This window comes from Mirounga leonina, unplaced genomic scaffold (assembly GCF_011800145.1).
Source record: "Mirounga leonina isolate KUSES-001 unplaced genomic scaffold, KU_Mleo_1.0 Mir_454, whole genome shotgun sequence".
In the NCBI taxonomy this organism is placed as follows: domain Eukaryota; kingdom Metazoa; phylum Chordata; class Mammalia; order Carnivora; family Phocidae; genus Mirounga; species Mirounga leonina.
This window is the reverse complement of record NW_023270763.1, coordinates 1,964,316-1,986,415: the sequence shown is the minus strand read 5'-3', so window position 1 is coordinate 1,986,415 and position 22,100 is coordinate 1,964,316. Positions and strand designations below refer to the sequence as shown.

General features: G+C 53.4%; 1 protein-coding gene across 1 annotated transcript in view; it reads left to right on the top strand.

Moving 5' to 3' along the window:
* IQCE (IQ motif containing E) overlaps window positions 1–22,100 on the top strand; it is a 43,480-nt gene that overhangs the window by 3,685 nt on the left and 17,695 nt on the right. The window contains exons 2-14 of the mRNA XM_034988271.1: window positions 2,300–2,347; window positions 3,753–3,798; window positions 7,109–7,237; window positions 7,803–7,937; window positions 8,844–8,914; window positions 12,879–12,992; window positions 13,118–13,168; window positions 15,971–16,041; window positions 17,060–17,132; window positions 17,324–17,373; window positions 18,805–18,968; window positions 20,376–20,431; window positions 21,588–21,787. Of these exons, the coding sequence (XP_034844162.1) occupies window positions 2,300–2,347; window positions 3,753–3,798; window positions 7,109–7,237; window positions 7,803–7,937; window positions 8,844–8,914; window positions 12,879–12,992; window positions 13,118–13,168; window positions 15,971–16,041; window positions 17,060–17,132; window positions 17,324–17,373; window positions 18,805–18,968; window positions 20,376–20,431; window positions 21,588–21,787 (1,208 nt within the window). The remainder of the gene's footprint in view (window positions 1–2,299; window positions 2,348–3,752; window positions 3,799–7,108; window positions 7,238–7,802; window positions 7,938–8,843; window positions 8,915–12,878; window positions 12,993–13,117; window positions 13,169–15,970; window positions 16,042–17,059; window positions 17,133–17,323; window positions 17,374–18,804; window positions 18,969–20,375; window positions 20,432–21,587; window positions 21,788–22,100) is intronic.

Here is a 22,100-nt window from a genome sequence, read left to right as displayed (position 1 = left end):
CGGGTCTCTCTGAAGTAGTTTCTGTGGGATGGGGTTTGGGGGGCGAGCGGTGCCCCAGACTCCCACTGTTCTTCCCCACATTTAGTAGATTTTCTTGAATGAATTGTTGCATGCCTCTATTGTTGTATGCCTTTAGGTCAATTTCCAGAAACCTCAAACAATTGTTTTGTAACTTTCTGTGTTCAATGGTAGTTGAAGAGACAGTTGCCCGAGCTCCTCACCCCATCATTCGGGAAGACGGCTCTCAGATAGCGCAACCCTTCCCCACTGTCACCATGTACTGAGTCCCCATAGGCCCCTGCATCTCATATAGACACGCCATGTCTTCTCCCCCAGTGCATGTAGACTTCTGGTGCTTTTAAAAATCTGGTAGAGGAACGGGTCCTCTGTGGTCCAGGAAGCTGAGATGGAGAGGGTCCGTGGCGTGATCCACGTCACACAGCTGGCACGCAGGCCTGGGGCTGCTCCAGGCCTCGCGGGACTCTGCCCGCAGACCGCCCTCCCGCCCGCCTGCAGCCCCTGGGGTCCCGCCTCGCAACAGTCCGGGGCAGTGTAGCCCGCCAGCCTGCGGCGGCGCGGTTCATGCTCAGGGAACCGGCCATCAGTGTGTTCGCTGTTTTTAACAGTCTGTGGTCTCTCTCCTGCCGACTGAAGGGGCGGGCCTGCGGCGGCTCCGCGGTTCCAGATGTGGCTGGCAGGGCGCAGGTGGTGACCCGTGGCGGGGACTGGCTGGGGAGAGGGCGTGGTGGGCGAGCACACCTGCTGGAGAGCGAGGTCACTTGGTTTTATCCACCACACACATAACCTCATTCCCTCGTTGAGCCTTCAGGTCATCACACAGTTTTCAGGGTTTTATTCGGAACAAGTAGTAATGACGAGTGTCCACCAGAGAAACCTTCTGCTGCTCCTCTGTAGTTTCAGCAGGTTCACACCCGCCGTTGGCAGGCGCGTCCTTTGCGATGCCAGGGCACCCAGACGCGGTCGCCACAGTCGCTCCTCTGGTCTTGCCTTCCCCTGCCTTCTGTTCCTAAATGTTGCACGTTGTATTCATACACTTTGCTCAGGGAAAACTCTCTCTAATTGGCATGTGCTCTTTACCCCTGAAAACGTCACCTGTTCGGTGACATCGAAAACCCAAGTCCGTGGCTAGTGAAAGATCCTGCTAATTGGAACACCCTTCCGTCCCCGGCCCACGTCACGCCGCACCCTTAGTCCGGGCTCTGTTTCGGACAGCCGGCACGGGGTGCTGCCCCTGTTTCCAGTGGACCTTCAAGCTGCTAGCAGCGTTACTGTTTAAGTGCTGATCCTCAGCCCTGCAGAGGATCTGTGTGCTTCTCAGAAGGCAGCAAAGTCCCGCTGGGATAGGAAGTGGGTTCCACCACAGCACGGACGGCTCGCTGAAGTACGCTGCGCCCAGCAGCCTGACACAGATCGTCGGTTCACAGGAGGGGCGTGCGGTCCTAACTCCCAGCAGCAGCTTCGTCAATCAGCAACACAACAGTCTGAAAGGATTTAGATTTTGTTCCTCCTTTCTGTCTCTTTTTTTAGGATTTAAATTTGAGTCGGTGACTTACATGGAAACACTCTTCTCTTGAGAAACGACATCCTAGTTCTGGAATTAGGTGTACAGATTTTATCCCCTCCCCGCAGGGCCAGGGCAGGAAGCTTTATGAGTCCAAATAATGCATGTATTAATGAGTGTGTTTATTTATTTATTTTTTTTTAAGATTTTATTTATTTGAGAGAGAGAATGAGACAGAGAGCATGAGAGAGGGGAGGGTCAGAGGGAGAAGCAGACTCCCCACTGAGCAGGGAGCCCGAAGCGGGACTCGATCCCGGGACTCCAGGATCATGACCCGAGCCGAAGGCAGCCGCTTAACCGGCTGAGCCACCCAGGCGCCCCTGAGTGTGTTTTTTTTTTTAAATAACTTCAGCTTGTTCTGATCAGGATCCACAGACTCCTCGTGCTTTGATGTGAAGGTGAATGAGAACACATTTAAACAATGTGGAAAATGAAGTCCTTTTATCCTGAACTGTTTCTTTAGCAATGGTACCCAGCGATTCCGTGCAAATGGTGTCGCTAGGTGGACAGACACAGAGCAGCCCTGCAGGCAGAGTCTGCTCTGTGTCCCCCCACCCCTTCGTTCCGCTGGGCTGAGCCGTCTGGCTGCTGCCTGCTTACTTTGACTGGGTTTCTTGAGTCTCAGCCTCCGTAGCTGTGGCTCTTTCCACCTTGTGTGTAACCAGGGGGAGCCAGGCAGGTGCCCTAAAATCTCAATGTTTGCATCTCTTCTTCCAGGGAGATGACAGTCTATCTGCGATTACCTTTGACTCTGACTTTGAGACGGTGAGTGTGGTCGGGGGGCAGCCGCTCATCCCCGCGCTCGTGCTTTTGCCCTTGCTCATGTTACTGAAACACATGCACCAGGTCATTCCCCACAAGTGTCGAGTTTAGAGCTGGAATATAAACTCTACATGCTCTCAGCACCTGAAGAGTTTTGAGCCCCTCATTGGATGTAAACAACTGTGGTTATAATTTTAAGACTTGTATCCAGGTGTTAGTCCTGAGTGGAGTATATTTGAGGCAGATGGTAAGCTCCTATCCTGGGTCTGGTTTTGGCTACAACCCTCTGGTGCCCCCGGCCCCCAGTCCTGACACGTGAGGGGAAGGAGAGGGCTCCGGGAGGAGAGAGGGGACCCTTTGGCAGCCACAGCCCTGGCACTGCATGTCCTGGCCAGATGGCCCCCAGGGTCCCTGGGAGGCAGGAGCTAGCCTGAAGGGAGAGTGGACAGCACAGGTCCCCAGGCAAACTAGCCCCCAGCTTGGCCTCTCTGCATTCACGTGGGAAGCTGTGCTGGGTAGAGAATGACGCCTTCCAGCCACATGGTGAAAGACGAGCCCAGGCAGCATGTCTCCAGCAGGCAGAGTTACCGACGGACCTCGACACAGAGCCCTGAAGGCACGTGGCACCAGCAGATCCCCATTCGCCACAGCTCTGTGCACTCAGGGGAGCCTCTCGGGCCCCTTGTCTGCCATGAGGGAACCCCTGCAGCATGAGGGATGCCCCCCTCAACACCACCGAGGATAGGGGCCCAAGATGCTCCCTGAAGTAGGGATCCAGCCCGTCTGCTGGGTAAAATGCACAACACAGAACTCCTTGCTTCCGCTGAAAGGGAGGTGAGGGGCATTCTCTGTCTAGTGGGAAGCAGTTGAGGAACACAGGCGTGAAAGACGTGTCATTTCCCCGGGCACATAAGTAGTGGGTAGGAGAACTCACTGGCATCTGGGTTGTCCCCGGAGACGGGGTTACGACAGGGTCATTCCTCTGCTGCACCTTCCCTCCCCAGGGGGATTTGCAGGCGCCTTATTCACAAGGGTTTCTTCTTGCCAAATCCGCCGTCGTGGACGGGCACAGCGTGGTGCTTCAGATGCTGGCATGAGTCCAGTGGGGTGGTCGCAGACACACCATTTGTGGGGTGTCTTCAGTCTGCACTTATGGAGTGTTGCCAGGGCTCCCAGGGACCCGGCTCAGCCAGGACGCGGCACTGGTCACCTTTCTTGGGGTCGCCCCACTGTGCCATGGGCTTTTTCCTTGGCTCAGACTGCGCACAGGTCTCTGCTGAGTTAATCTCCTTCTCACTGCCCTTGCACCTGCTCTGAGCCATCCCGAATACACCCAGGCTTCACCACTGGGGCCGCTGGGCTGCTTCAGAAGGCCCAGCGTGCTTTACCTCGTTTTTCTTTCTTTCAGAAAGCAAAAAGGAAAAGTTTCCACAAACCTCCACCCACATCACCGAGTAAGTATGACCAGGCCCCTCATCTCTCAAATTTCTGCAGTTTAACACAGAAAATGGTTCTCAGAAGCTGTCCTTCCCTGGTGTCTTGGGAGAAAGATCACGAATGTCTTCTTCAAACACTTGGGGTCATTGAAATGCAACACTTCCACCACTAGGCTCCGTTTTGTGTTAGGGTCTTGTGAGCTGGCCCTCTTGGGGTCCCCACCTTGCCCCGTGGCCCCAGTAGTCCCCGACTGAGGAGGCCCTCGAGGCGCTGAGGCTCCTGAGTCACTGTCCCTTGAGCCCCCCGCAGATGCTGTGTTTCTGGCCTCTTGTGCTTGTTGCCCGCCCTTTGAACCCGCTGTGTCTTTGGAACGCGGCCGCGTCCCCTCCTGAGTCAGAGCGCTGCTGTTGGCACACTGGGCAGGTGTCGTGGTTTCCTGTGGACTTACCCTGGCTGCGTCCGCCGGGTGGCTCTGTGCTCCCTGTCCTCAGGGGGGTGGCAGCTCTGTCCGGGAGACACCATTCTTGGCCGTAGACAAGTAGGCGGCTGCCCGTCGGGCACGAGGCTACAGGGGTGGGTCCTCTTCTGCCCGGGCGGCTGAGCTGAGCTGAGCTGGGCGCCTTCTGAACAACAGACAGTTACTTCTCATAGTCCTCGAGGCCGGAAGTCCAAGACTAGGGTGCCAACTTGGTCGGGTTCTCGTGACTATGCTGTGGATAGCCACCACTGGATGGTATCTCCCATGGGGGAGGGGGTGAGGGAGCTCTGTGGGGTCCCTTTTATGGGGGCACTAATCCCATCATGAAGGTCCTCGCCCATCATGAGCTAACCATCTCCTGCAGTCCTCACCCCCTCATGCGGTCACAGTAGGGGTTAGGTTTCAGCATAGGACTTGTGGGGGGCACAAACGTTCAGTCCGTGGTGCATGGGGTCCGTTTAGACAGCCAGCCAGCCTCTCTTATTCTTCGCCATTCTGACATTGCTCTAGGGTTTGGTGAGCCGCATGTGAATTTTATGCTTAGGAATGTCTTTATGACAAAGTTTAAATCCTGGATTGGCTTCCTTTTGCTCTCCAAAAGCCTGAGGCCATCCCTGACTTTATTACGCATGTATCAATGTTCCTTACATGCGTGTACATTTCAAACACAACGTGTCATGTGTATGACGCACTCAGCGAATGCTAACGGACTTTCATATTAGCCCAAGAAAAACATAATTAGAAAGATAATTCCTGCCAAGGAAGGAAAATATGTTTTCTATTACAAAGAAATATAAACATTAGAGAGAAAGCATCTGTCAGTTTGGATTTTTGATGTCCTTGCTCTCCTTCCATGGAGGAAACTGAGAATTGATATAAAGTAGAAGTGTGCTGTTTGTGTTTTAAACCTTCTAGTTTTAGAACCATTTTGTTTTAAGTCCTTCGTGGCTACAAGGTGCCAAAAGTAAATATCACAACATCTTTCATCATTCTTACCGAAAGTCAGCATTTCGAGTGTTTAAAATTGTAACAATCAAATAGTTTTTATCGTGATTTCTGTAAACATCTGAATTGTGTTTCATGTAAGTTACAACGGTGAGAACCCCCAAATCACAACTTGAGGGGGCTGCTGAACCTCAGCGGCTCGGCGTCTCCCTGCACTTTCTCCTGGCAGCCTGGCGGGGAGTCTCATCCTGCACCAGCACTGATCATGGGTGCCCTGCTCCCCACTGACCTGTGTGTCCTGTCCCCCGCGCACTCGTGCTTCTCTGCCTGGGCTGGTGTTGCCTCTCACTCTGGCTGGCCAGGTCTCAGCTCCGGGGCCCGCTTCCCTCACACCTTTCGGAGCATGTGTTGAGCAGGTGTGCTTCTGTCTGGATTCCTGGGCCGTGACAGCAGTGACTGCGTGTCCTATTCATGTCACAAGCGTGGCTCTGGAATGCCTAAGCCGGCTCCACGTGGGTTTGTAGCTTGCAGAGCGCGGGGGCTGGGTGCTTGCCTCCCTGCTCGCCACCGTGCTTCCCGGCCCATTTCCTTCTGCCTTTCCTGCTTTGGTCTGTGTGCGTGCACATTTCCTGAGGAATTCTTACTATTCATTGATGAATCACATACATTTAGGAGGGAAATGTTACTTGGGGAGCTGTTTCCCTGATTGCTAATTTACTGTATAAGGGAGCACTTAAATGGACAAAGTTTGGAAGGCCTTCAGCTGTCCCGGTGAGCAAAAATGCGTCTGGGTCTAGTGAGTCTTTATTCTCCTGTTCTAAATAATAATGGGACATTTCTCATAAATTTTGAGGCCATGGAAAAAAGATAGAAATTTCTAAAAAATTAAATATATTAGACTTAGGTTTTTAGGGCCTGCTCTAGACAGACATTTCTTTGCTAATTATCAGCATGTCTTATGAGTAAGTTTTCACATAAATTTGCTATATCTTCCATAATTAAAGAGATGAAATTCCAGATTAAAAAAGGACTTTAAAACATTTCCCTTGGGCGCCTGGGTGGCTCATTTGGTTAAGCGACTGCCTACGGCTCAGGTCATGATCCTGGAATCCCTGGATCGAGTCCCGCATCGGGCTCCCTGCTCGGCGGGGAGTTTGCTTCTCCCTCTGACCCTCCCCCCTCTCATGTGCTCGCTCTCTCTCATTCTCTCTCTCTCAAATAAATAAATAAAAAATCTTAAAAAAATAAAATAAAATAAAATAAAACATTTCCCTTGTTTTGATAACAAAATAAAAAATGCCCTGGAAAGGTAATTTTTTTCTAGATTTTTTTTTTTTTAAAGATTTTATTTATTTGACAGAGAGAGACACAGCGAGAGAGGGAACACAGCAGGGGGAGTGGGAGAGGGAGAAGCAGGCTTCCCGCTGGGCAGGGAGCCCGACGCGGGGCTCGATCCCAGAACCCTGGGATCATGACCTGAGGCAGATGCTTAACGACTGAGCCACCCAGGCGCCCCTCTTCTAGATTTTTTAATATATTAAGTTCTTAATATTGCTTACACCACTGTGTAGCAAAATGAAGTTTTTTACAGTGTCGAGTATAAAGGACACAAAATTGTGTGTTGACTATAACTGTGACAATGTCGAACTACACACGCATTGTAAAACGTCAAATATTGGCGGAATTATGGATTTGCATTTTTAGGTAAATTTCCCATTACGTTATGTCTTTATAACAAAATTTTTTTTTAAATGTAAGTATATATACATATCCTGACTGTGTTTTTTACTTTTGTCACAGTAGTCTCGTGAATATTCTGTGGTACTGTTCTTGTCTCTCTCAGACACTTATGTTGAAGGGGCATTGATCTCTTGCACCTCTGAAACTGTATGTTGACTTTCTAGAGTCACCTTATTACTCTAAGCCGAGAAAAGTGGCGTCCTGGAGATCTCTGAGGACAGCAGCAAGCATGCCTCTTGGTAACAGAATGTCCTTAACCCCACAGAAGCTGTGGCTGGGAGGCTCAAAGCAAGGTACGTGGTCACTCCGACAGAGACCTTTCCTGCTCCACAGGAGAGTTTTAGGAATTGCAGGTGGTGATTTAAGATAGAGTTTGTGATATGACTTATTTGAATGACATTGTTTTTAATCTTCTCAAAGATGTTGACCAAGCCTCGTAACCTTTCCGTGATGTGCAGTATAGTTCCTGACAGTTTGCGTCTGTGACGCTGTGTCCCTTTGAGTCTTAGGATGTCTCAGCACGGCTGGCCTGGCCTGTTGGAGACAGCTCCTACCTGCTTGCACGAGCCAATGGTTCCATTTTTAGGAATTTTGTGAGCTGGTCGATGGCACACTGACAGCTTGAAATTGGACGTGGTGGGAATATTTGTACCAGGGAAATAGGCAGATGCTACCAATCTGGGCTCCCTTTGTCTCTTGAGAGCTGCTTATTGAACATTTATCAGCGAAGCACTGATTGCCACTATCTGCTGGTTGACTTAAGCTTTTTTCCGCCCAGGAAGATTGATTATTAGAGGCAAAACCTCCCGTTGTGTTTGTGTGTACCTGTCATGTTAAATCCATGCATGTTCAAACCAGGAAGTCTGACCCAAGCCCTGAAGTCAGACCTGACCTTGGAGCATGCACGGACCAACCCCCCCAGCAGCACGCCCGACTATCTGACAGAAGCTTTAAGAATGAAGAGGTCAAATCTCAGGCGTTCTGCCAGCAATGGTGAGCATGGTGATGGTGACAAGGCCACATGTAAGGAAAAGCAGGAGGGAGAGCGCAGGGTCTGCTCTGACTCAGTGAGACTGGAGCTTCCTGTGCTGGCTCCGTCCCTACGAGGTCATGGAGAGAGGACAGGGGTCCTGCAGGTCCACTCTGCCCTTCTAGAAAGTAGCTTTCCTAATGTGGACGGTGGCATCTTCCCAGGCTCCCATGGGGCCCACCTCCCTAAACGTGGAGTCGTACTAAAATCTGTCGGATACACAGTCTTAGAAATAACAATTGCAAATAAGGAAAAGCCCACATCTCACCAGAAAAGCTGGCTCTGTTGTCCTGTCTCTGTCTTCCTGCCTGGTCTTCATTCACATTTCCTGCCTGGCTCTTCCTGCTGTCCTTGTGGACCTCCGCCGGGAGCACGGCGGGCCCTTGTCGCTGTGACCCTGAGCTGACCCCCTTCCTGTGTCGGCTGGCTCCGAGTTCTACTTCAGGCTTGAATGTTTTAGAGTCTCAATATATTGGGTATCATGCTGAAACCAGAGTATGCTTCACTGTTTCGACATGGGAAGGGGGATTGTTTATTTGTCTTTTTGTTTTGTTTGTTATTTAAAACCTGAACGTACCACTTCTCCTTTTGACCCCTTCTTTCCTTTTCCTGCAAGTAAGCCCTGTGTTCACACCTTTCCGTTTCCTCCTGCTTTATATTTCTGTATTGCCATCAGTTTTGGTCTCCTTAATTTGGGTGAAGTATTGTGGTCAGGCTAAAAATGTTGAAGTATTTTTGCTCCTTTTTTTTTAATCCTCCTTTTTTAAAAAGGGCAATTGTATCAACTTCCAGGTTTTCCTTAAGGTACAGCCAAGAATTCTTTCTGCTGTTGCGATGATCTTTTCAGACGTTGGTGTGTCGTCCTCTAGGTCATGTTCCCGGGACCCTGGTCTACAGAGAGAAGGAAGACATGTATGACGAGATCATTGAGCTGAAGAAGGTAATGTTACTGTCTGTCCCTTGCTGGTTTGGGATAACGAGAGCCTTCTGCAAGGACAGGTAGGACGGTCAGGGTCGGTGCTGACATGTCTGCGCGGAAAGAACATGAGCTTTGGCGGGACGCCCGAGTTCGAAGCCCGGCCCGGTGCCTTGGAAGCTGGGTGGCTCACCTCGTACCAGCTGCGGGGGAAGCCTCCCCCTGTGTCAGCGCCATCTCTGCTCTGCTCCCGCAGCATGGCAGGGCGTCAGGGGAAACACGGGTTTGACCTCACAGACCCTCCGCACAGAGATTTGGTATCGGGTGAGGTCACTGGTGTCGTTGTTACCAGTAGCCTCCCGTGTGTGTGTCTCTTCTGTGTGGCCCGGACGTTCCACGTGCCCTCGCGCGATGGATCTCTACAGGAGTCTGTGAGGGAGCGCACGCTGTTAGCCGGTGATGACCTTGAGACTCAGACAAGGTAGTGGTCTGTCCGAGGTCAACCAGTAGCAGAATGAAGACTTCCACCAAGGCCATCTGCCTCCCAAGGCCAAGGCTGCTTTTACTGCCCTGTGCTATCCTCCAGTCCCTGAAATGTGAATTGCACTGAGAAAATTACTGTCATCCTCGTCACCTTCACCATAACCACTACGGCCACGCTGCTCTTTCATGCCCTTACACATTCTCGTGCCCCTAGAGAACAGGCCAGAGTTCACTCCCTTCCATGACGTTAGTCTCTTTCTAGCCCTACTGTCCCCTGCAGCTGAGCCGTATCTGGGGGACCACGGCCCATCTGGGCACCAGAGGTTAAACAGAGTGTGGGTAGCCAGCACCCCCAGGGCACGGCCATAATGAGGAGCCTGCGAGGAGCAGGCTGGTCTAGGCCGCTGTGTGCAAGACACAGTCCTTCTGTGTCAGTCCAGACCAGATGCTCAGAGTTCAGGTAGAACCAAGAGACTGCGCTGCCGTGGGAGCAGCCCAGCAGTGAAGGTACCTCCCGAGCACCCATACTCCCTTGTCCTCAGAAATCGTGAGCAAATGTTGGACAGCTGCTTATCAGCGGTATGGTGGGGAGAACCCTTATTTTGAACTCTGAATCATCACTGCAATAGCACTCTTGGATCTTCCTGAGGCTAGAAGTGGGTCCCTGGGTAAAATTATACTGACTTTATTCAAACTTACCATCACAGGCATCTGGAAAAAATCAGCCTAGGCTTGTAAATGCAGAGAGAAGAGAATTTTACTTCCATGACTCTGTGGCTCTGGGATCTTGAGCATCAGAGTCGTTTTTCTATGGCAAGTGATGCCTCAGTTTCCTGTTGAAAAATGGGGACCATAAAGGTGCAGTTTAACAGGGTGGCTATGAAGGTTCAGCAAAGTACCCATGCGAGGATTCCACACCACGCCCAGCACTCAGCCAAGGTCCCGGGGTATAGACCGTCCCAGGGAGCCCGGCCCTCAGCGAGGTTCCCGGGGTGTAGACCATCCCAGGCAGTGGCAGAGGTAACACAGACAGTCCCCTGCACCAATCTCCCCCACCTGTCAGCACAGTGTCAAAACCAGGACGTGGATATGGGCGCCGTGCGTGTCCAGTTCCGTGCCATGTTGCCACGTGTGTATAGTCATGTACCTGCCACCTTGGTCAACATATGTGATGCCCCAGGCTGTCCCTCAAGCTGCCCCTTTGTAGCTGTCTCCCTCCCCGCTCACCATTCCTAACTCCTGGTGACCACTGACGTTTCTCCCCATCTCTATAATTTTGGCATCTTGGCGATGTTCTGTACGTGGAATTACATTTGGCATTTTCCACTCAGCGTCCTGCCCTGGGAGCCTTCCAGGGCGGCCCATACCAGGGGCTCCTTCTGCCCAGCCCTGGTCCAGCTGCATCCTGCGAAGTTTGATGTACTTTTTTGATGTGCTAATTCCCTGAAGACCCTTTGGCCCATGGTTATTTGGAATTGGGTCGTTAAGTGTCTGAGAGTTTAAAGATTTTCATGTTGCTTTTGTTGCTGACTTGTAGTCTGATTCACTGTGGCCACAAAACACACCCCGTGTAGTTTGGTTTCTTGTGTGTCTAGGTTGGCCGCATGGCCCCAGGAGTGTCTTCGCGTCTGTGCTACGGGCTTGGGAAGAGAGTGCGTATGCTGCTGCCAGGCGGGGTGTCGTGTGCGGGCCATCAGCCCCTGTGGGGTGGCAGGGTGAGCTCCCCTGCACCCCTGCTGGCTTTCTGTCCAGCTGCTTGCTCATCGCTGAGGGAAGGGTGTTGAAGGCCCCACTGTGCCTGTGGGTCTGGCCTACCCTCCAGTTTTGTCACTTGTTGGGTGTATGTGCATTTAGGGTCGCTGTGTCCTCGGTGGATTGGCCCTTAGGGTCACTACGTGACGTCCGTGTCTGTTCTCTGATGTCTGCTTTGTCTGATACTATGGACCCACTCCCGCTTTCATTGGTCAATGTTGCAGTGGCATCTCTTTTTCCATCCTTCTACTTCTGTCTCCTATCTCACGACGTGAAAATCAACATAATTGGTCATGTTTTTTTTAATCTACTTTGCCAGTTTCTGTCTTCCAGGTGGTTTGTTTAGATCATTTACACTTAATGTAATTTTTGGTATGTTAGGATTTAAGTCTTCCATTTTATTTGTGTGTGTGGCCTCATTACCCCTGGACAGTAAAGACCTTACCCTCCCCCAGGCCTCCTCTGACCACCCCTCTCCCCCAGCAAGGAGGGGGCAAGACATCTTGCTAGGGCCTGGCGGGGGTGGGGGCTGGGCTCCGCACTCAGTCCTCACTGGCAGGGATGGGGCCATGCTCCGTTCTGCGGTCTGCCCGAGGTGGAGCCGTTATTGTCTGTAAGTTTTCTGCCTGGTGAGGCTCCTCTTTCCTGCTGGGGAGAGGAGGCTTTCCTGTCTGTGCCCGTGGGCTCGTCCAGGCTTTGGCTTTCCCCCGTACTCCACTGAGGGCGTGTGAGGCACAAGGGGGGACTCTGCGGTTGTCTCTTGGGTCCTGAGCTAGTCTGCTTCTTCCCTCCACCTTCATGAGCCTCCTTATGTTTGCCTCCCATATAGTGTCCAAGGTTTCTCACTGTACAGAGCAGGAGGAACAGGGGACAGTGAGCGTAGCCCCTATTTCCAAAGCAGAATTCCCATCATACAATTTTTTCTCCTTCCCAACGACTGTGCATGAACTGACTTATTGATTAAACCCTCACCAAGTGCCAGGAATGTCTCGTGCCCCAGAGCACCACTAGCCAACCGCGGGTGCGTGGCTGGCCTGCCAGGCCTCCCTCCATGGGTGTGCGCTTTGGGTCGGCTGCTGGTGGTGGTTTTGTTCAGATGCCGTCTCTCTTCCGGGACACCACGAGTGCCCGGAGAGGAGAAGGCTGTTTCCAGGATAGCTGGCTAGTCCAGCTGGGGGCTGATGCTGGCTGACCGTGTGGGCGCTGCCCCCTGCGGCTTGTGCGCCCTGGGCTCTGGGGTTCCACGGCCTGGGAGAGAGCTTTTTCAAGTGAGGACGTGAAAAACAAAAATGAAAAATACCCGCCGTCACCCTTTCATAAAAGGGTGCTGTAAGCCCAGACGAGGCAACGGAAGAGATTTCCAAGTACAGGGCAGCTGTGGGATCGAATCAACTCAGTTGAGTGGGAAATTGACTGCATGGTCTTTTCTCCTCAGTTCACCACAGATTGGTGGAAACTTGTGAGGCCATTGCTGTGACCCCCTGAGCCCCAGCAGGGGACAAGGATTTTAAGTGGACGTTAGTTAGCCTTTGACGAGTTGTAGCGACAGGTGCTGTGACAGACGCAGGCTCGCTGGGGGGTGCCCACAGGGCTCCTCCCCGTGACATGCAGCTGTCCTTCCCCTGCGACACACACAGGGCCCTGACCAGGCACCGGGCCGCTTGCAAGGTCTGCTCCGACGGGGGTTTCACCTGGATGTTCATGTGCACACGTGTGTGCACGAGTGTACGTGTGTGTGGTTGTTTCCCTTCAGTCACTGCACACGCAGAAAAGTGATGTGGATCTCATGAGAGCAAAGCTCCGGCGCCTAGAAGAGGAAAACAGCAGGAAGGACCGGCAGATAGAGCAGCTGTTGGACCCATCCCGAGTAAGTTGTGGCCCCGCGCGGCGGTGCCCGGCCGCGGGCTGGGTCGGCGCAGGCCCCACTCCTCAGGCTGTCGGGGGGACAGGCCGCGCCGCCTGCGCCTTCATCTCTGCGTCTGCTTACCGCAGGGCCCGGATTTTGTTCGCACTCTGGCAGAGAAAAGGCCTGATGCCGGCTGGGTGAGTACGGTCACCAGCAGCTCAGGTACCCTCCCTCTGAGGCCCAAAGAGCCGCGCTGGGGGCTTGCCCCTCCTCCAGCACAGGCGTACCGGGGGGGACAGAGCAAGGGCCCAAGCTCCCCAAGCCCAGTCTCCACGGAGCCGGCTCGGGGGGCTTAGCAGGACATGCCGCGGGCGCTCTCGGGGCGCGGGGCAGGCGGTACATCGTAGGGCACAGCGGTCCCAGTGGGGGCGGCCCCCGCCACACCCGAGACAAGACACACATCGTGCAGAAACCAAGCGGGGGTGGGTTAACCCTTATGGCCCCCGGGCCACCCCTGCCGTGGGGCCGCACCGCACGTAGTGGACGGAGTGAAGCCGGGGGACGGGCAACAGCGCCATTCTGTGACCAGTGCCGTGGCGGGAAGCCCCTGCGGTGGACAGAAGTGTATCCCCACAGCCCTCCTGAGGCAAGGGAGCAGCCCTCCTTAGAAAGGCGAAATGCAAAAAGAAAACTGGAAGGGATGCAATTTTGAGATCGTTGAACACAAGGAATTAATAACACTAGTGAGGTGACTATCGGGTTTGGTGACCTAAAATTTATAACAGAACCCCTGAGACGACAGCGGGAACTGGATCCGTGTGACAGGGGAGCGGGGTGGACGTGAATCGGTGTGACCGAGTCCTCTGCCCGAGCCCACGGAGGGCCGGTGCTGGCCTGCGCGGAGAGCAAGCAGTCGGCCCTGCGTGAGGGCTTGAAGCTGGGCTCTGCCCCTGCGACCGCACGAAGGAAATACTCTCAGGGCCTAGAACACGTCTAGTGTTTCCGCAAGAAAATCATTCTTAGATGAGTAGCAGCTCCTAGGCCTTGTGTAGTCGTACATGATCTCACTGGATTGTTTTGTGATAGGGACCCAATCCGCATGTTTTAAAATCCGGAAACTGAGGTTAAGAGATTCGCCCAGGTTGGTTCAGAGTGAACCCACAGGCCCCGCGCAGCCAGGCAGCATCTGCCTGGGTCCCCGCCGCTACCCCGCGGTGCATACTTGAGTGAAGACGTTCACCTGGACTACCATGAGTAAGATGATCGGAACCAGCGTCGGCAGGACTGAGAACGCACCAACGTGCTCCGGGCTGGATGCTGTGTTTTAGGTTGGCGGGACCGAGCCGAGGAGTGGTCCGTGAAGTCATGCCTGCCATTTGTCCAGTGCGGCTCTCTTTTGGGCCGTGTCTGTGGGAAAAAAATCCAAGATAAAAAACCTTTAACACAAGGGTACTTATAGCTGCCCAATTGGAGGGGGACATTGAAGAGAAACCATTAAAAGTAGAATAACACTACATTAAAACACATCTTCAGAAAAAAAATTTTTAAAGAATATAAAACAGTACGGCTGTGTTCAGAAACATCTATGTGATTAGTTTAGGTGACAATTTAGAATTATGTAAATAATGCATACTTGTAGAGGAAGGGCTTTTTGCATTTTTATTCTAACGCTGTGGGATTTTTCTTTTTTAAGATTTTATTGATTTTATTTAGAGAGGGAGTACGTGCAAGCAGGGGGCAGGGCAGAGGCAGAGAATCTCAAGCAGACTCTGTGCTGAGTGCGGAGCCTGGACGTGGGGCTCGATCTCACGACCCTGAGATCATGACCTGAGCCTAAACCAAGAGTCAGAGGCTCAACCAACTGAGCCATCCAGGCGCCCCGCTGTGGGTTTATTATTATTATTATTATTATTAAAGTTGATTAAAAGTAGACATTCTAGATCCTCGGGAATGCACTGTTCCCACTTTCAGACCCGTTGCCAAATCGCCCTTCAGAGTCACGGCATCTTGTGATTGGACACTTGTGCTGGTCACCATCTCCCCTCAAGAGACGTTTGCACGCATGCACGAGGAGGGCTCGATGTCTACTGATGGCTTGTTTGTATTAGCAGCTTAAAGGTCCGTCAATAGAGGGATGGGTATCTACACCAAATGGTCGTACTGTGTAAGAATCCCTGAGATCTGTAGGCACAAGAGGGATAGACACCGAGACCGTTTGTGGTGTGACGATAACGACCGGCAGACGGTGTGCAGTAGGATGCTCCTTCTGCAAACACAGCAGAACGACCGATTGCCGATGGGTACACACCCCTGTAATGGGGTCTAGAGAATTCAGGTTCAGTTGGGAACAATATTTAGTGGAGGGAGTAAGGTGAAGGAGCATAGTTCCGTCTATAATGTTCTAATTTTTTTTATAAGAAGATGTATTCATGGATTACTAATATAATTTAAAATTTGCTTAAAATCCAATTAAAAAGTTGTTTGGCTACTCAAGAAGAAAGAAAAGGATAGTCTTCCAGAAACGTAAGGGTGCTATCTCCCAGAGTGATACATTAATAGAAGGAAGAAATGAGGTGGGCGAGCAGTGGGGGGGTGGCTCCTCCAGACCTCTGTCTGCTCTGCTCACCCCCAAGGGAATACTGTGGAAGCAGTTGCCCAGGGCAGGTCAGGGTTGGGGATCTTTGTATCTGGTGCTGGCGGTGCATCTCGTCGGTTCTCGGAAGTGCGGAATGTGGCCGAGGGGAGGGCTCTGCACCTGCAGGCACGTCTCTGGGCCCTGCCCCGCCCTGCCACCATGCACTGAGCCAGTGGGACAGTTGGCCCTCGCTTTGCTGCACCTAGAGACTACAAAAGAAGCCAGCGATTAAGCGGGGGGAGGATGTCCGGGTGCTGCCCGGTCAGCTGGCAGCCTGGGGACAGGACAGTCTCAGTGTCCAGAGGGAGGGGGAGGTCGAGGACATGGAAGCAGTCAAATTGATGTGCTGGTGTTCGATTGGCAGGTTGTTAACGGGCTAAAGCAGAGGATCCTCAAGCTGGAGCAGCACTGCAAGGAGAAGGACAACATGATCAAGTACGGATGCGCTGGTGGGGGGTGGGGGCAGCGGGCTCTGGAGGGTCACCGAGGCCTCGCCCCACCGTCAGCGGGCTGGAGGCAGCCTGCGTGCCCCTCGCCTTGCCTCGTTTCTAGTACCAGTGTTTGCTCTGTCTGCTCAGACTGCAGCTTCAGTCCCCACCCCACCACCCTCTGTCCCACGTCCCTTGTCCCAGCTTCCTCTTTGTACTAACCCTCATCCAAACGTCCCTGGGAATGGTATCGTCCCTTCATCTCTTTTCCTATCCCTGGTGCATTTAAGCAGTGCTTTCTCTCCTCGGTCTTCTGAGGATCGCCTGATGATGTGCGCTGGGTCTGTGGTCTTGATGCCAGCCCTCGGTGCTGGGAAGCCAGCTGCCTGCCCCGCTCCCGCGGCATCCTGGTGCTGCTCTGGGTGGCCGCGCACGCGTCCCCCCGGTAATGTGATGCAGAGGAGAGTCCTTCTGTTGCCCCGGTCTCCCCTGTGTGCAGCGGCATCCCCCTTTCAGCATCAGTTTCTTGCTGAAATTGTCAACTGTGAACATTTTGATTATTTGCTGATTCCTCCTCTTCCAGAATCCTGAGCTCTGTAACTGTACTTTCGTTTGTCTGCTAGAGCTTTTCATCTGAAGTCTGGGGGATGCTGAGGGCGGGGAGAATGGTGCTGGCGCTGCGGGAGGGAAGTGATGCTCCCGCGCCCACCCCCAGAGGCAGCTGTTCTCACCCCGGTCCTGGGTCCTTCACAGGCACTTCGCTTCTTCCCAGAAAGCCTCCTGCTTAGTAAGGAATAGCTTGAGGGCGTCTGTTACCGCACCTGGAGGTGGCTGGTCCAACACGGAGGGGCTCCTGAGGGTGTGAGGATCCTCCCGTGGGTCTCGATGCGAGTCCACGAGGCTCCCACCCAGCCCGCTTCTCTCGCGAAGCCCTTCCTTGGCTGATGCTCCAGGAAGCGCTCTTGCCCTTGGTCTGCCCTGGGGGTGCCGGCACTGCCATGTTAACTCTGAACTTGGGTTTCCAGCAAACTGCAGACTGATATGAAGACCACTAATTTGGAAGAGATGAGGATTGCCATGGAGACTTACTACGAGGAGGTGCGTGGCCTTCTCGGGGTGGGCAGTCTTCCCGCTGCACCCTGGGGACCCTTAGCTTGCACGGGAATCCCAGCAACTCAGTGTTACTTGCAGCCGTTAGGCAGAAATCAGGAATCTGATTACAGCTTTTTTTCAGGGGATGTCTTCATGCTCACTTTGTATTGTAACGTACTTTAATTTGGTATTTACAGATTCACCGTCTCCAGACTCTCTTGGCAAGCTCTGAAACTGCCGGAAAGAAGTACGATCACGTCGTCGGGAGCCACGTTTTGTGTTTGGTCCTAAGAGCAGCGCAGGCGTTATGTGGGAGGGGCGCGCACTACCCTTCTCTTCGGAGCCGGCACCTGGGTGGCGTGTAGCGGCTCGAGTGCGCGTGTTTCCGTCGTTTTCCGTCTGGGACAGTTACACACGTGCCCTCCAGTGGCCACGTGCTGGCTACTAACAGCATGTTCAACTCTCCGCGCATCAAGTCCTTAGCTCCCACTACGGAATAGCTTCCACATACAGTTAGCGCTATTGTTGAAAGCAGGCCTTCCTTTTCAAGAAGACCTTTAATACCAAGTGCAAAGAATACAGGTTCATTTCCCCAAAGGAGTTTCTTAGGAGAGACATCAGGGTTTCCTTATCTCGGAGATTCCCTTATCACAGATTTGGCCATGTCGCTGGCCTCAGCCCTGAGCTGCGAACGTGTATCAAGTGTTCCCCCTGTGCCAGGCATAGCCTTCCCTTTTCCCCTTTGGGGTTGGCAAGCTTTTTCTGTAAAGGACAGTTGATCCTTGCTGTTCCCAGCAGGTATGTTCTGTGAAGTGTCCCCCAACACAGACCTGCTTGAACACTGAGCCATCACCCCTGGGGGACGTGCAGAGTAGGTTCCTGCGAGCCTCAGCTCACAACATCGTCACCTACCCTGTTTCTGTGTGTGTTTCTGGTTTAAGGACGGCTTACTTAGTAGGTACTGCTGATGCCCCGAGCTGCATCGCGCACACGTGCTTTCTCGTGATTAGGAACGCGGGGCAGCCCCTGAGCATTGTGCTGAAGGGGGCGGTTTTAAACCGTGAGATCACCGATGAAAGCGCCAATGTGGGGAAATAGCACTCACTAGATGGTGGAGGCGCCGCTTGGGGGGCGCGTGGGGACTGCGGGGAAGGCAGAGCCCACCCCCATCCGCACCCCTATGCCCCGCCAGGAACTCACCTCTCAGGCTTTCCGCCCCCTACCCGTGTCCCTGGGCGACCGCGAAGGCACCCAAGTATTGATTCAAGGGTTGCAAATAAATTTTAGCAAGTAGGCAAATCTGCAAATACAGAAATTGGACAGTGAGGACTGGCTGTATGTTAGACTTTGTGGGATAAGGAGCGAAATCGTTCTACAGGTATTTTTGTAACGACAGAAAGCGAGTTCTCACACACTTTCTAGTGATGCAGTTTAAAATATACCACTGGTATCAAATATAGTATTTTGTTCCACAGGCTTACAAATGAGGATGGAATCCAGTTTGGGGGATAGCAGTTTGCTTCCTGGGGGCTCAAAGTCTGTGTCCCCTATGCGATGCAAATACCTACAGAAAGCACTCTGAGCCAAGGACAGGCTGCCGTGTGCACACCCCTCTTTTAAGGCATTTATGAAGCCAGTTTAGGAACTCAGACCTAGCCCTTGGCTTTGTTACTCCCAGGACTCCAGGGGAGAAGAAAATGGGCCTCAAAAGGCAGAAAAAAGTGAGCAGCGCCCTCCTGAGTTTGTCCCGGAGCGTCCAGGAGCTCACGGAAGAGAACCAGAGCCTGAAGGAAGATCTGGACCGCGTGCTGAGCAACTCCCCCACCGTCTCCACCATGAAGGGTACTGTCCCCGGAGCCACCCAAGGAGGGACGCTCCAGGAGAGGCCGCGTCTCGTGTTCTCTGAGGGGAAGACGCGGGCGGAGGCTGTGGGAGCGTCCTGGCCCGCCCGCCCGGCCCCCGAGGCCCTGGTTCAGCTGCCACAAATGCAGACACATACTGCCAGGCAACGTTAGGATTTATTCCAAAATCTAACGAGCACTTGCTGTGTGCCAAGCACCCTTCCAGGGAGTGGGGCAGAGTAGGGAACAGAAGCAAACATCCCTTGTGGGGGCGACATCGTACTGGAGGGCATGAGAAGCCAACCTGGGTCAGGTGGTAGCAAGTGCCAGGGAGCAAAATGCAGAGGGAAGCCCGCAAGTGTTGGGGGCAGTGGTGTGCGCCTGTGAGCAGGGGCATCAGGGACAGGACAGTTGGCAGAGCTGGGACAGGTGAGGGACGGCCAGGCCCAGAGCCAGCGTGCCCAGCCTCCGGCGGCCGTGGGAGGGTGGTGGCGATGAGACAGAAGGCACGGGGTTAGGCGCAGGACAGGGCTGTGAAGGCCGTGCTCAGGCCCCCGGGGTTTGGGCCAAGGGGAAAAGACCGGCTTCTGTGCTGAGTGGACTGTGGGGAGACGGGGCTTCTGCGGTGTCCTCGCAGGGGCTGCTGACGACCCAGAGCAGGGTGGCACTGCGGGGCTGAGAGGTGGCCGGGTTCCAGATACCTTTGGGAGATCAGGTGCAGCCTCTGAGGGAAGGGAGGAGCCAGGCTCCAGGGCTTTTATCTGAGTGATCGAAAGGACAGGTGTTCCTTACTGAGGTGGAGGTGACAGAGAGGAGCGGGTCTGGGGAACGGGGCCAGTCTGTGGTGTGGAATAGGGGTCCAAGTGGAGACAGGACATATCAGTGAGTTCAGGGCGGAGGCTTCGGCAGCTGGTCCCCAGCCAACAGAGGACCTGGGTGGGATTCGGAGCACCCGTGAGAGTGCAGCAGAGGTGGGCCTGGGGTGCAGCCCCCGACATGACTCAGCAGTGCGCAGAGGGTGACCGGGAAGGGTGGCTGGTGAGGTGGCTGGTGGAGCTAGGAGCACCAGGGAGGGAAGTGCTGGGAGGAGGGAGGCGGGTGGAGGATGTGGCAGAGTGGACTCATGTGACCTTGAGAAGGACCATCTTGGACTGATGGGGCCAGGCCTGACAGGTAGGATCAGAACTGGATGCCCCACTAGGGACAGCGCTGTGGTGTGGGGGACAGGATCCTTCGCGGGGAGGCACCCTTTGGCTTATAAGCACCTGCCAGGTGGGGGTCCCCCGGCTTTGCTGCTGGCTGTGGAAGGGGAAACTCGCAGGCCGTGCTTGAGACGGGTGGTCCGGGCCGAAGGGGACATCGGGGTGGTTGTGTGCAGTATCTCTCTTAAAACTGTTGCCTCCGTCAGGTTACGTGGAATGGAGTAAGCCCCGGCTGCTTAGACGGATCGCAGAGCTGGAAAAAGTGAGTGGTGCGCCTCTCCGCTCACCTCCTGTCCTTTCAGACCAGCCGGTGCTCGAGGGGAAGCCAGGCAGCTTGTAAAGTGGGGACACAGACGAGTCCTTTGCTCACAGGACACTCAGAGTGAAAGTGTGAATGACTAGTGGCCGTCTACCAGATGGCGCCTAGTGCAGACTTCTTGCGGGTCTGGACGAGACCCACGGGCTGTGCCGTTCCTGTCCCCGGTGTCAAAGGGGGCAAAGCCACGGTCCCGCGGCACGTGGTTTTGGAGTCCCGTGTGTGACCGGGGATGGATGCAGTGATCCTAGAGCCTTTCAGAAACCCAGCCTGATGAGTGCGTGTGGGTTTCTGCTGCCGGTCACTCACCAGCCCGTGTGTCTGAGTCCTCAGAAACTCTGTCCATCCACCAGGAGACTGGGGAGATTTGAATTTGCAAATTTGATCTCACTCCTCTGGTCAGTGACCAGTTGGACTCTATTGGAGTTGGTCAGAAGTGTCAACATCTTCTGAGTAGCCTGGCAAAATCGTGAGAACTGCCCCCTTGTTTGGCTGAGCAGAGTAAACCTAGAGGGGAACATTAAACAAAATAATTTTACATATTTACACAGCATTAAAAACCTAAGAAGTTTTTATGTATTGTGGGTATTTTGAAAATAAAGCTCGTTAGGAAGAGAGTCAGCCGGGGTTGGCTCAGAAGTCCCGTGGGATGGTGCTTTCTTGGCTGGGATAGGCCGGCATCAGGCAAGCTGCAGGTGCTCCATGGCTCTTAGCCAGCACAACTGGGTTATCACTTAGGGTTAAAAGCACAGAGATTAAAATAATTGCAGAAATCCTAAGGAAATACTAGGGTAAATGAGCACAAAGAAAAGAAGCTTATGAATTTGCCTCCCATGGGCCCTGTGTTCTGTTTTATGAATGGCACCTTGCCCCCTGCCTGCCCCAGGCTGGGCTCTGCTGGCAGGGTGCTCTTCACTTCCCCAAAAGGCTCCCCTCCCGACGGGCTCCAGTGAGGTGGAGCTGTCCCAGGGTTGTGAGGTCACACATGGTCCCATACCTGTGCTTGGGACAAGTTTCCCTTGGTCACTGTCTCTTCCTTGGGTTTCATAACCGTAAAGTAAAATGAGAAAGAACGTCTAAAAAATGCCTGTGTTGCCTCTAGAAAATAAGTTCGATGGAAAGCCCCAAACCGCACGCTTCAGAAGTGGTCAAGTCAAACGCTGTGGTGCGCTCTTCGTCCAGCTCCACTGTGCCCAGGCAGCCGGGGGGCGACCGGGAGGACGACAGCGAGAGTCTCTGGGGGGCCGTGCGGAGCCTGAAAGGCGAGCGGAACGCCCTGCAGATGCAGCTGCAGGAGAAAGAGTGGGTTGCGGGGGGCACAGCCGGCACCTCATGCCCCTGGGAGGGGGTTGTGGCTAGAGTCCAGCTCTTCTGGTGAATTCAGGGGAAACGCTCAGCTCCTCGTAGTAATTGCTGCTGTAGTTTTGTATGATTCAGAAACTTTCTGTCTTGTTTGTGAAGTAGAAATCACTTTAGTGGTAAAAAGAAGACGTTAATTAACCATATTACATCACTGAAAGAAGGGGAGGTATCATTTAAATCTGTTCATGCTGAATTCCAGAGTGATTTCCAAATTATTTTTTAGAGAAGAATTTGCTTTCATTGATTTGTGTAA